This window comes from Lipotes vexillifer, unplaced genomic scaffold (assembly GCF_000442215.2).
Source record: "Lipotes vexillifer unplaced genomic scaffold, Lipotes_vexillifer_v1.1 scaffold71, whole genome shotgun sequence".
In the NCBI taxonomy this organism is placed as follows: Eukaryota; Metazoa; Chordata; class Mammalia; order Artiodactyla; family Lipotidae; genus Lipotes; species Lipotes vexillifer.
The window spans coordinates 2,021,049-2,035,268 of record NW_006793703.1 but is presented as its reverse complement, the minus strand read 5'-3'; the positions used below and the strand labels follow the sequence as shown (position 1 = coordinate 2,035,268).

Below are 14,220 nucleotides of genomic sequence, written 5' to 3'. Positions count from 1 at the left end.
TTATAACACCCTTTAAGTTTCATGCAATGACTTCTTGATAATATCTGTCTGTGTAGATACATAATTTGAAAAAAATGAAGGAGAAATTAAAAATTATAAAAAGACTATTTCTGCATGTAAATACTTGGGTAGCTCTGCTCTAGAACCTTGCTACTCAAGGTGTGGCCGCTGGGCTGGTAGCATTAGTATCATCTGGGAGCTTAATTATGCAGACTCTCAGGGTCTGAAATATGTATTTTAACTAGATTCTCAAATGACTTGTATGCATGTATAAGTTTGTAAAGTACTTTTTTTCTAGTATGTTATAAAATAGGTGCTTGCATCTGTTTGTAGAATCACTGTGAATATGACAACTACAAAGGCAGATTGTTACAGGTGTATGTATTGGCACCTCAGGTACCATGAAGTGCCAATGATGTGATTTTTCTGAAGCAATTCTTAGTAAAATTTCAAGCAAAGCACTTGTGGTTGTCCCTTAATTACACACTATTTGCTTTTAAATTCAACGTATGTCAAAACTGTGGGGAACTACTTTATGTTTATAATTTGTTTCTAGGTCCACTTAATTGTAAACAGGCCTCTCAGCTAGATGAATGTCTTGTAGAACCTTCAAAAGTGGTGCAGGACAATTCTTTGTGGTACAGGGCTAGCCTGAGTGCTGTAAGCTTTCCCTGGCTCCCATCCACTGAACACGAATAGTGTCTCCCAGTTACTTTGACAACCTCCCCTAATAAAAGCTCCCACAGAGTTCCAAAATGTTCCAGCTTCCCTTGATGCTGCCTTTATTGAGAACTACTGCCGTAAACTTGGATATGATATGAGCTGCTGATGCAGCACAATTTGTAACCAGCCTGAATCCTTTGAAGCAGGTATTTTGGCTGAGGCCGTTTGCTGAGTTGGTATGCATCAAGCTGGAATATTGAATACAGTTCTATACTCCACTGGCCAGAAAGCTTTTCAAGATATACTCTTCCCTAACCCTCTATTCTAAGACTTTTTTGTGAACAACCCAAGAGTCATTGCCTTTACCACACTTACCGCCATATCCCTCGGGGGATTTGGGTAGAAGAAAGATTGAAAGCCAATGTAGTCACTTCACCTTCTAATCCATTAAACTTGGCTGTAGAAAACATAAGGCCTAAACCCTATACTTATAAAAACCTAAAATAAAATAAGGTAAAAGAAATTAAATAAATCAAGTTGAAAACTGTTAAGAATTAATGACACCCCCAATCACAGACCGTTTCACAAAGCTTTGGTTCTGTCAGATGCAGAACATATTAGCTAAGTTGCAAGTATGTGAGAATATTATCAAGACTATAAGAGTATTTGGAAAGGATACTTTGCACACACTTGAACAGATATGTGCATAAAGCTTTCATTGAGTGGGAAGCAGCCTCATAGCACAGGGAGATCAGCTCGGTGCTTTGTGACTGCCTGGAGGGGTGGGATAGGGAGGGTGGGAGGGAGGGAGACGCAAGAGGGAAGAGATATGGGAACATATGTATATGTATAACTGATTCACTTTGTTATAAAGCAGAAACTAACACACCATTGTAAAGCAATTATACCCCAATAAAGATGTTAAAAAAAAAAAAGCTTTCATTGAGAGAGAGCTTGCTATTTGGAGAGATTGTAGGAACAGTAGGTCTATAGATGAATTCTAGGAAAAGAACAAATTTAATTTTGAGGTAGTTGCAAATCATGGGAGAGGTTTTTGTATCAGGTTAGCCAAGGTTAAGTAAGTTTTAGAGAAGCTAAGTGAATGCATATAGTGATCACATAGTAAAGGAGATGCACAAGTATGAGGGAAAATGACCACCAAGAAGTAACCAGGTAGTAGGGAAAATATTGTATAAATTTGTTTCCCCAGTTTTTTTTTCATCCATAACCTCACATTTGTTATTTATTAGGAAAAAGAGAGGAAAAAAAAACAGGAGACAGTTGAGAAATGGTGAAATTGACATAAGGAAAATATATTGACACACACAGAGTAATAAAGCATAGAAGTTTGAAGAACATTCTGTTACCATATTTGGAATGCATAACTTATAAACAATGCTTTAATATAATATATAAAATATTATGTACAATAGATATATGAGTAAAGACTGTCTCTACTGGTGTCTGTTCTTGAGTTTCTGTTTCTGTTTAATACATAATCTTGGTCATTGTTCTGAGAATTACTTTCTTATAATGATCATCTATTAATGAAAATGTGGTTAAGATATTTGATCTCTTTTGTGTTTAAGAATACTGTGAAGCTAACATCCCTTAGATTATTGGTGTAGATATTAGAATGTAATAGATAATACTGAACTTAGTAAGTCTCAGTTTCTATTCAGTGGGTCAATAAAGAATAGCATTTAGACTTTGTTGATGATTTCCTGTAGGTTAACCACACAAATTGTAATTAGGAAGTAGTCACATTTACTAGAAAACTTTAAAAATTATTTTATTTTCACTGAAGAGGGATGGTGTATGTCCCCATTATAAGGATAAAATTGATGAAATGGGGACAGTTTATACCTTATTTCTTCTTCTTTTATAGGTTTTAAAACGACCAGAATATTTTGGGAAGTTTGGTAAAATACATAAAGTTGTCATCAATAATAGCACATCATATGCAGGCTCACAGGTAACTAATTATAGGGATTTTTGCCTTTCTTCCCTATGGTCTGGGGTTGACCTGGGCTGCTCAGAAGGAAAACTTGCTTCCTGTGATTAGAAAGCTTAAGGGTCAAAGATTTAAGCAGTGTAGTGACCTCTGTTGGTGGGGTGGGGGAATTTTTGGTGCTTATTTGACCTTTTCAGGACTTAACGGTGAATTGACAGTAATAAGACAGAAATAGTAAAACAAAGATCTAGTGATGGTTTAAAGGGGAGGGGGAATTGAGTCTATTATCAGGCAGTTAAATTATATAATGATTTCTAATTAATAATGTTTTCAGATATTGTGAACTTAATATAGCGTCTTTGTTATGCTGGTATTAGCAGATAGAATACTCTTACAGATTGCATTTATTTTGGGGAGAACATAGTTTGACACTGTCTTCAAATCTTATTTTTTTTTAATCTAATTTTCAAAGTATGTTTTTTTGTAACCTTGACGAGCCTGTCAGATGACTTTTTAAAAAAATAGATGCCAAGTCAAAGATGATATTTTATTCATATTTATTTTAGTCTGCTTAAAATCAGAGAAAATTCATTAAGTATGATTATCTTAAGATGAACTAGTATATGGTTTAATCAAAGCTACTACTACTTCTAATCATTGTCATTATTATTAATGAAAGTAGTAGTAAAGGCCTTTAGAATTCCTTAGGCAGGTTGCAAGATAATTTTTTTGTTGTTAAGTTTTTGTTGAATTTGATACTAATAACAGTGGGTTTTCACTTTAGGGTCCAAGCGCCAGTGCTTATGTAACCTATATCCGGTCGGAAGATGCTCTCAGAGCCATACAGTGTGTCAACAATGTGGTGGTAGATGGCAGAACACTTAAGGTAATACGGTCCTCTTGATTTTTTTTTTTTTTTTTAAGAGGGAAGGGATAACATGTATTAAGTAGAGAAGAGCGTAGCTTTTACATATTACATGAAGGGAGTCTAATTTGAAGATTGCTTCTTAGGCATCCATTCCAACCTATGACAGCTAATTTGTTTATAGCTGACCTATGTAGGGTCCTGTTTTACGAGCTAGGAGTAAACACATTCATTATCAGGGGGTAATCTTTAAAAATCTCCTTATATTTACACATATTTTGTGAAAATGGATTTATTACTCTCCTTGTCAGAAATAGATAATTGTTCTGATTTGTTGTCCTTAAATATTTGGACATTGATCAGTTCAGGTTTGCATGAAGGGTCCCACCAAGCAATGCTTTTAAGTAAGTGGAAGAAGGATGGCATAATTAGAAAAAGGAATTTGCCTTATGTGCCTAACCACTTAAAACACGGAACAGATTTTGTCTTTCTACTCTTCTGACCTCTAGGGAAATGATCTGGGTGCTCAAGCTCTGGAAACCATAGGCCGAGATTTTTTTTTTAGTTCTTTTAAATGATCATCATCTTTAATAAATCCTGCTAATAATAGTTTAGTTCTCTAGTATTCACAGCCATACTTTGTTTTGTTGTGCCTGTGCCTCATTTTAGGTGAAATGAAAACACTAAATATGGAAATTTTCATTGTGGTGTCAGTTCACATTTTGGGTCTTTTTCCCTCCCCCCTCCGCTTTCCTCCTCTTGCTGCAGGCATCTCTAGGTACAACAAAATACTGCAGTTACTTCTTAAAGAATATGCAGTGTCCAAAGCCTGACTGCATGTACCTACATGAATTGGGGGACGAGGCGGCCAGCTTCACAAAAGAGGAAATGCAGGTAGTAAAGTAATGTGAATTATCAACTTTGCAGAAAAGGAAGTATTTTTCTTTATAAGTTAAAATTACAAAAGCAAAAACTAAGAATTTTCTTTTTCTTTAAACTGGTATTACTTTAAAGTAGCATTTTCCAAATACGTAGTGTTCCATGGAATATTAGTTCTGCAGGATATTGTTACAATAAAAGTGGTTCTGTGGTCCACTAAGTTTGAAAATACTTGATTAATGAAGATAAATAGATACCCCCCCCCCACCAACCCCAGCAACACTTCTTAGAGTCTTTAATATGCTAATACATATCCCAGAGGGGTATGTAGAACCAGGACTTAATTGACCAAGGAAAGCATTTTGGTAAATGCTACTTTAGGGGGAATGTCAGCAAAATGAAAGCTAAGTGGGATATTGTAATTATGAGGTCCCCCACCCCATCTCTACTCTTCACAGAGCATGCTAGAAAATAATACTCTATTAGATGCTGCTGAAAAGCTAACATTTTTATAAAATGATTCTTCCCATGAAAGTATCCAGTGAGTCAGTGTCCTGTAAAGGGTGAATTGAAGGCTTATTTTCCTGTGTTCTTTTTTACATTTCCTGTTCTCCTGTCTCCTTTCAGTTTGTAGTATAAACATGCCTTTACAAGTAAAAATGTTGACCATACGGCATATTAAATGAGGATTATGCCAAAGCACAATACTGCACTTCCCTGTTATAGGTGAGGACTTCAGATTGTTGCTGTGGACTTTGCAGGAATACTTCTCATTTAGAAGGTGGGGGGCATTGATTACTGCCTTTCATTCTCCAAGTCAAACTAGAGACAGTCTAGGAGGGGCTCCTTTCAGAGCAGATTGTTAAATGAAATGAAATATTACCTTTTCTGACTTGGAGTTACTACAGATTAAATCCCATTATAATAAATATGTTGGGATTTCTTGACAGTATGTATTGTCTTTATGATCTAAAAACAGTGTTAAAATAAGTTCTCTGTGATATTTAACGGGGATGGATGACTTACTTATTTCTTGCTTGTCCAATAAGTGCATCTTGATTTTTTTCTTCTTTTGTATGAAGTCTAAGGTTGAACCATTTCGTGCTGAATTTTGACTAGTGGGAACTGTGCTTTACCTATGGGTACTATTACAATGAAAATCTCTGTCAAGGAATTTCTAAGCCTCAGTTGATCTCACTTAAGTATTATTGAAGAGTAAAAGGACATGGATGGACAGTCCCTTAGAATTTATTTGTAATGGGATTTAACCTGTCTCTATGAACTGCCCCTGTTAAATCATTTGAATACCAATTTGAGCTCTTTGTGGCTAACGAAAGCCATAATATCTCCTGAAGTATTGCTTGCAGAAAGAATTTTCAGGGCTTTTTATGTTTTAAAGATGTAAAATCTGCATCTAAACTGTGTTTTTTCTTAACAATTTAAAATTCATTTCATATTGTTGTCCTGAATTCATCTTGCTCTTCTTTATCTTAGTTCAGAATTACTTTGAAAAGGGGTTTCCTCGTTAAAACACTTCGTCAATGTAGAAAGGAAACTTGAGCAAATTATATCATGGCAAAAACCAGATCTTTCCTTGTTACTGCAAAACTCAAAATTTAGTACCATATGAAATACTTATAGACCCAGGTGAACAGGCAAGAGCCCTCTCAGAACAGGGAACAATGCATTGTGCAATATATATGATACAGTTGTGCTCAATTAGATGATACTGCCCTTGTTTTTATTGTTTTGTTTTTGCTTTGATCTGTTCTGTTCTGGTTTTGGTTTTCCCATAACATCTATTTAGACCACACTTTTAAAATAATTAACAACCCTGAAGGTAAGTAAAAAATGTCATTGCAGTCATAATATACATGCAGATAGTAAAAAGTTATTCAGAGTAATTTCATTGTATTGTAATTTATTTTTTGTATGTGCCTAGTTTCCACAGTCAGTCTTTCTGATTTATTCCATCATATTTGTGACACTGTCTTCTGATAGACAGCTACCAACTCCAGTAAATACAGAGTTGTCTTTGTTGTGTATAGAGCAGGGATTCGCAAACTTTTTATGTAAAGGGCCAGTTAGTAAATATTTTAGGTTTGCTGGGAATATGATCTCTGCAGCAACTACTCAACTTTGCTGTTGTAGCATGAAAGAGGTCATAGATAACACATGAATGAATGAGCATGAGTGTTCCAGTAAAACTTTATTTATAAAAACAAAGTGGCTGGCTCTAAATTGCCATCCTCTGGTCTAAAGTTTAAAATATATTAACTTTTATGTAAAAACAAATTAATGTGCTAATTAGTGTTAGGATAATGAAAAATATAGTAAAACTCTTCATCTGTGTGTTACTTATCAGTCTTCTAAAAAGAGAGACTAATTTTTCAGTGATTTTCAGAAAATTCTGTGATGACCTGTTAGAAGACTTAATTCTTATGTGAAAGATGGGGAAGTAAGTTTAAAAGGGCCCCTCTAGTTTTTTAAACTAGCAAAAATGTTGTCTGTTAATATTCTTTTCTCCACATAAAGTGGGTGATGAAATGCCTTAGTTAATGGAATATGTTTCCTGTAGTTTTGTTGCAAGAACTTTCATTGGTCTAGAAGTTCTGTGACATTTTCCTCACAGGTTTCTCTGACGCCATGACAAATCCTTATGTGTTTTATTTAGAATAGCTTTGGTAATTCATAAAGTACATCAGCATTTTATACCAGCCACTTTGTGAGTCCCACTGCAGTTTTAATTTCTTCTTCCACTAGGCGGGTAAACACCAAGAATATGAACAGAAGCTACTTCAAGAATTATATAAATTAAACCCCAATTTTCTTCAGCTGTCTTCGGGTTCAGTTGATAAGAATAAGAACAAAGTGACACCACTGCAGAGGTATGATACGTAAGTACCGATATTAGTGTAATCAGATACCTTACCTTCATGTCTGTCAATCTTCTCTTTTCATTCTACATCTTTTTCAGGCAGGATCCTTCTTGACAGTGTCTGTCATTTGTGCAGAATTGTTGTACTATATAGGAAATGTTGAGTCACAATTTCTGGGTTTGAATATTTGCTGCCTGCTGCTCCCTGGTAATACTGCAGATGAGCCTCTTGATGCTTCCCCTTTGCATTGATTTGCAGACTACCCTGAGCCCTGGGAACACTCTCCTTGATAAAAAGGAAATTAAGAGATGTGGGTTATTTAAAAGGCTCTTGTCACCTAATTGGGGTTTCCCTCCTGATGTAATGAGGGGGAAAACACTGTAAAAGGGACAGTGGGCGTTATCTGAAGCATTTTTTGTTGGGGATAGAAGTATTCATGGTTGTCTAGTCTCAGGAATCACCAAAGTCTTATGTCCTCTGAGTGAGGAGGGTATCCCATATTCAGATCTTATTCATCTTGGAGACAACTTATTTTTGCGTAGACCTATATTCTGTTGATGTTTAAACAAATTTATAATTTTATGTATTGAGTCTTACTCTGATATGGTGATCTTCACATCTTGGATTGTATTTGGTTATGGCCTGTGAGAAAATGGTATGATTAATAAAACAATAATTTGGGGATTATACTTTATTCTGAATGTACCTTAAGTTTGATGTGTCAGGATCTTTTTTTTTTGATAAGTCTGACTTTTGTAAAGTGAATTCATTTAAAGTAAATAGCTGTAATTAATTTAAATAGGTCGATTTTCTTTTTAAAAAAATTTATTCCAAAGTTAAATTCGTTTAAGTGATGTTTTTTAAATGTCTGGTTATTACATAGTCCAATTGTAGTCCCATGTTTATTTAGCACTAAAATAATGTAAGGGCCATTTTTTAAACATAGCTAATAATAACTACATGGATTGTTATCAGTCAGTTTCTTCAAAACTTATTCTTGAAAAAAAAAAAACAAAAAAAAAAACTTATTCTTGTATTTAAATTCTTGAAGTCCTTGTTAAGTTTATTCCCTTTGATAGTAAAGATTATTTATAAAGGCAATTCAAATTTAAATACTTCCTGTTTATTTGCACACACATATGTACATGTGTATATAAATATATGAGGCCATAGAGCAAAACATAAAATTACTATATAATAAACTATGTGAAATTTGTTTTATCAAAGCTAAGAATAAAAGCTAAGTTTAAAATCTTTTGGGGTTGATAAGCTTTGACCCTTTCCGTTGATCTTTTTGTCCCCACCCCATATGTTTATTTTATTATGAACCTATGCTATTATTTACCTCATTGGTTGCTAATTCTGTAGTGCATTATATAAGAATGAGGTTATTGTAGTAAAAATTTATTTCAGATGCTTTTAAATACACATCTTTATTCTCATTAAAAGTGTTGTCATTCTAATCAAAGTCATATTCTGAGTTTATAGCCCCTAGAGAATTCAGAGCAGAAACGTAAAATTTAGATGATCTCTTTGCTACATTTGTTATTCCCTGAATATAAAAGTAATGTTTCTATTGAAGGAAATCTGAAAAATATACAAAAGCACATAGAAGAAAGTAAAAATTGTATGTGATCTCAATACTCAAGACGTTTTCACTGAAAATGATTTGATGTATCTTCCTTGCAGTGTATATTTCCTTGTAGTCCTTTTCCTTCCTGTGAATGTATATATACACAAAACACATTGGTTTGTTACATTTTAAAACTTAATACCCATTATTATGAACATTTTCCCATGTTATGAAAGCAATTTTTTATGACTGTGTAGTATTCCATTATATGTGAGTATTTAAAATTTATTAAACCAGTCTCCTGCTGATGTATATTATCTTACTTTCATTTTGGTGCTATTATTTATAATACTGTGATGAAAAATTTTTCATGTAAACATTTTGGTTATAGTTTTGATGCTCTTAGAACCTCTGAGTCAATGATTGTGAGTACCTGTTTCCTTGAATTGAGTATTTTTTCCTGCACATTTACCAATTTGATAAACAAAAAATCTCATTTTGATTTATAGTTGATTAATATAGTGAACTTATGCATTGTGAATTCGTATCTCTTTGCCATGTTTTATTGGTATTTAAGTGTTTTCTGTGCAGTATATAGACTGGCTTCTCCCATTAGTTGACCAAGTCTGTTTGTTTCAAAATACTTGAGTTTATAGATCAATTTTGGGAGAATTTATATTCTACAGTATAACATTGAATCCTCTCAACCATTAGTGTGGTATATCTCTCTATTTAAGTCTTTTGTGTCTCTCAGGAAAGATTTTTTTTGGTCTTTTCCCTGCATTTTTAAATCGGATCTCCCACCATCATCTCTTCCTACTTGAGAATCCCTAGGCTAAAAATTAAAGAACAGTGTTAGAAAGTGGTGCTAGCAGGCATCCTGTTGCATTACTTTTATAGAAATCTCTCCAGTGTTTTATTCACTCTTAAATATGATTTTAACCATTTATTTGAGATAAATTTTTAATCACAATGCAAAAATACCTTGCTATTTTTAATTTATTGAGCTTTTTTCTTTAGATTGGAAGTGAAAATTGGAATTTACAAATGTCTTTTTAGCGTTTTAACAGTAGTTAGCTTTCTTTAAATTATTTTTTTTGTGATCCCTTATTAGTAGATTTACTAATATTTTATTGACTTTGCCTTCATATAAAGTGTAGTCAGAGCACATTTGTAACTGTTTGAGTAACAGGAGAGGAGTGTTATAGCAGCCACAAGTTGTAGAGGAAAAAAAGAAGAAAAAGGGGGATTTAAAACAGTATTCCCATTTGATAACTTTGCCCAAAACCAGTGCAACTGAACTTCAGCTGGGACCAGAATAAATTTTGACATAGTTACCTTTGCTTTTCATAAGTACATGATATAGGAAGGTTTTGGGGGGAGGGAGAATGGTTGTTTTTTGTTTGTTGAATGCAAGTCCCCCAAATTTATTAAGGACAGTTAATGGCCCAGGTTACAGAGAGTTGTGGGTTTGTTGTTTTGGTTTTTTTGGCAGCTCCTATAGTTTGTTTTCTTTCCATGCCAACCCCTGTAAGAGAGTAAGTTTGACTGTCAGTATTACTGAAAGTCTTCTTTGGTCTTCATTTCTACGTTGCCACCATGCAAGGTACAGTGGTAGGGATGAATTTGTAGATAAGTTTCCTTCTTCCCACAGGGAAGAACTGCCAAGTTAGAAAGATGGGCAGTACAACTCTTATGGTCCTACCCTACAGAGAACATTTTTCTTATTCAAGATAAATTGAGAATTAGACTTTCCAGGGACACAAAGAAAAAGAATGGTTCCTTTTCCTCTTTTCTTGTCATTCCTCTGTAGTGAGTAGCAGTTTTAGAAGAATTGTAAGAAAGCAAAACTTGGAACTTTATAGATTGATATTAAACTTAAAATGTACTTTTTTCATTTGTAATTAATCCAGAGTACAAATATTAAAAGTATCATAGCTACTAATCGTCACTGAACCCTGACATGGTCCCCTGATGCACATTAATGTTAGTAAGTGAAATTTTCTATAGTATGTCTTATTCCTATCTCACTTGAATAATAAATTAGAGGATGTGTGTCATCCCCATTATTGTGAGTTTGAGAGTGTATCAGTCAGATTGAGTATTGACTGTAGATACGCTGTTTTTCTATATTAGTAAGTTACTTTGAAATGATGAATACAAATGTAAAGAATGGGAAGTAAGGGAGCCATGCAGTAGTGATGCTTGTGGACTGGATATTTTGTTTTTAAGTTTGGGGCTTTGAGATACCTTTATTTACATTGAGGCACTATTTGTGCACCAACTGAAGACTGAGACAGGAATAGTAGTAGCTAGATGGCTGCTGTATGCCCAGGACAGTGCATAGGCCTACCTACAAGTATTTGGGGGACAGATTATGGGGTGTGCAGATCACTCAAGGTAAGAGGTTCTGACTTGATGTGGCTCAAAGAAGCCACCGTTGAAGGAATCAAGATGTTCAGCTTTAGATTTAGGTAGAAAGAAGGTTGAACAGAAATTTGGTGTCTTCTGTGTTCATTTAATCTCCTTAGTAGTCCTGTGTGGTAGACATCATTGGTATTTTACTACTGGCAAGAATACTAAGTCTCAGAGAGTTTAGATAATTTACCAGTATCCTACACAAATAAGTGATAGACCAGATTCTGACCTAAAGTCACTGTCACTTTTAAGCCCAAGCTCATTCTCCCACTCTGCCATTTCTTAGTCTAGAATAGGTGAAATTTAAGACTCTAACATGAATTAAAAACTCTGACATGAATCAAACTAAACCAGTTAAATGAAACTATGCCATAATTGTATGTAGTTTGACCTTAAAGATCTCTGGTACTTAAGGCTTAAATATAGTGGATGTACTGTAAATTCCAAGGAAGGTTAAGCAAACCTTCCCTAAACCACAGATTGGTGGTAGTAGAGGATAAGCTAAAGAAAAGATGAATGGAAAACTTCTATAGAAATTTGTCAGTTTTTATTACATTGAAGGAAAATGTACATCTTTAAAAAATATATACAGCTATATTTTTATTGAAAGTCAAATATAAGCTCTGATAGACGGAAGCCATAGCCAGAGTGCCTTATTTATTTAACAGAATGGGGGTAGTCACTGCGTGAATCCTGTTCTTCTGTCCTAACATCATTTGGTAAATCCCTGAGATTTAGAAAGGATATGGTTCAGAGACTTGTACAAAATAGTCTCAGTAGAGCGTGTTAAATCACGCATAGGCTTCTGAGTATTTGTGAACTCTGAAATTTTATGTAAAATGTGTGTGTGTGTGTGTGTGTGTGTGTGTGTGTGTGTCTAAATTTTTCTGGAGGAGGAGCAGTGTAAAGCAGTAATTCTCAAAGTATGGCCAAGTGCCATGAAAGGTAGCCTACATTTTTTTTTTGTAAAATGGATCCCCAGAAAGGCATTCCCATTTTTGAAATAGGTAAATGATTTGCAGTTCCCTACTTTTATTTTTGTATAAAACTAAGGGCTGCTTACTAGTAAATTAAGTAGATAGTAAAGTTTGCTAAAATTGGATATTTACATTAAAATTCGTGAATTATGAGGTTTTTCTGAACTTATTTCTCAGTCTTTCCTTATTTTTCTTAAATTTTATTCCCATGATGTATTTGGATATATAAAGTTACTGCACATGTACACATACATACTTGGAAAACTAGTAAGTCAACTCTGGTATCTTGCTCCACCTAAGTAGAATATTTTCAAAAAGGATAGAGAGCTATTGGTATTTTTTCCAGAGGGTGGGTGTAATGAGGGAGGGGAAGGGAGGGGAAGGATTATGTTGGGAGGGATGGGAGGAAAGGGTTAGAGATAGAGTTTTTGGTGCCCTTATTTCTTAGAATAGAAGAAAAGGCACATCAAATGAGCAATTGTGTGTTTAAATTCAACTTAGTATCTTTTTAAGATCAAACTTTATTACTGAAATACAAAATTATAATGAATAGATGGAGATTTTTCTGTTGTTTTTGAAAGCTTGCCACAGTCTTATGATATGTTTAGGATGGTGGATGTCCATCTTTCCATTTTAATATTAATGATAATTAATTTTTTGTGCTTACTAGTAATTAGAACATTTATTTTCATTCATATTTGGTATGTCCTGGAGTTATGAGAAAATTCCAATTAGAATCATATTTGCCAACTACAGTTAGTCTAGGTTTATTGAGGCATTTTTTTCTTGCCATGTTAATTGTGTCATGTTACTTAAGATGTGGCCATATTTTAGTAGCAAAGTGATATTTTCTATGTTAATGTATATTTGAAGCCCCTGTATCAAAATAAATTCTATAAAAGCAAGCTTCCTGTCTATAACTTAAATTCGTCCTTTGCAGTAGCAAATGTTTATCTTATTTATTTAAGACTCTGGTGAGCATGAAAAATTAAAATGAATTATTCTCAATAAATATGGGAATATTTAGGAGCGGTATGAATATGTACTTGGGTATATAGTAACATGACAGAAATTTGGAAATGTCCATTATATTGACATCTGGCTTAAATTTTACTTTATATTCAAAATGCAACAAAAATTAGTACAACCATGACTACTATTTTTATCTTGTGAATGTGAGAAATAAGGGAACTAGACTTCCTCAGTATTTTTCCTATCCCACTCCCAGTTCTTAAAAATGAATTTTTCTTTGATTCTTCTACTATGTGACTACTTGTTTTATGTTGCAAATTTTAGAAAGCAGCCAAGAAGACTATATTTAGGAATTTGGTGCTGTCGCCACCAAGGAAATAAAAGGAAATCAAACTCAAAACTGCCCAAAGGGCCAGTTAGAAGGTAGCAGAGTTGGCTGAGCATCTGAAGATCCAAACAGAGGCACAGCAGTGTCACACTACCTACTTCAGATAGTTGTGAATTTTGGTTTATCTGTAAAACAGAGTATTTCAATTTGATATTAATGATTCCTTCTGGCTCTAAAGTCTAATAACTTCAGAGGCTTTGAGGAGACTTGATGCCTTTTCACTGTGTTCCTTTTGCACTAGTGCAGTGATCATCAGACACCAGGTATCTCAATTTGGACTAACTGAATCAGAATCTCCAAGGACAGAATCTAGATATATATATACTCTATACTTTCAATAGATAAATATAAATATTTATATTTTGAAAAGCTCCATAGCACCAGATTCCAACTGTTGGGTTAATTGGAAAATATTTAATCCTGAGAAATCTGTAATTTCACCATAGATTTCAGAACTATTTAGGACTAGAACTTAAAAAAGATTTTTAATGAGACTGTATGAAAACACGTTTACAAATTTTTATCTGCAGGGATTTATACACACAGCATTACCTTCTGGAAATAATATCTTGATTGTTATGAACCCTAACTACCTATTAGAATTTCTCAATCCCACTTGAAGCCATTGCTTTTCAGTCAACTGTGTGATTCA

The 14,220-nt window shown here is 34.0% G+C and overlaps 1 protein-coding gene and 1 pseudogene across 6 annotated transcripts in view; both read left to right on the top strand.

The window, feature by feature from the left end:
• The window catches only part of CNOT4 (CCR4-NOT transcription complex subunit 4), a 145,818-nt gene that overhangs the window by 80,264 nt on the left and 51,334 nt on the right, over nt 1–14,220 (top strand). For 3 of the 6 annotated variants that reach the window (XM_007466580.1, XM_007466582.1, XM_007466584.1), the window contains exons 4-7: nt 2,552–2,638; nt 3,402–3,503; nt 4,251–4,376; nt 7,125–7,249. In XM_007466580.1, coding sequence (XP_007466642.1) covers nt 2,552–2,638; nt 3,402–3,503; nt 4,251–4,376; nt 7,125–7,249 — 440 coding nt within the window. Of the gene's footprint in view, nt 1–2,551; nt 2,639–3,401; nt 3,504–4,250; nt 4,377–7,124; nt 7,259–14,220 lie in introns of all 6 variants that reach the window. The other 3 variants (XM_007466581.1, XM_007466579.1, XM_007466583.1) reach the window with 1 other exon arrangement.
• LOC103088941 (signal transducer and activator of transcription 2-like) overlaps nt 11,191–14,220 on the top strand; it is a 4,671-nt pseudogene continuing 1,641 nt past the window's right edge.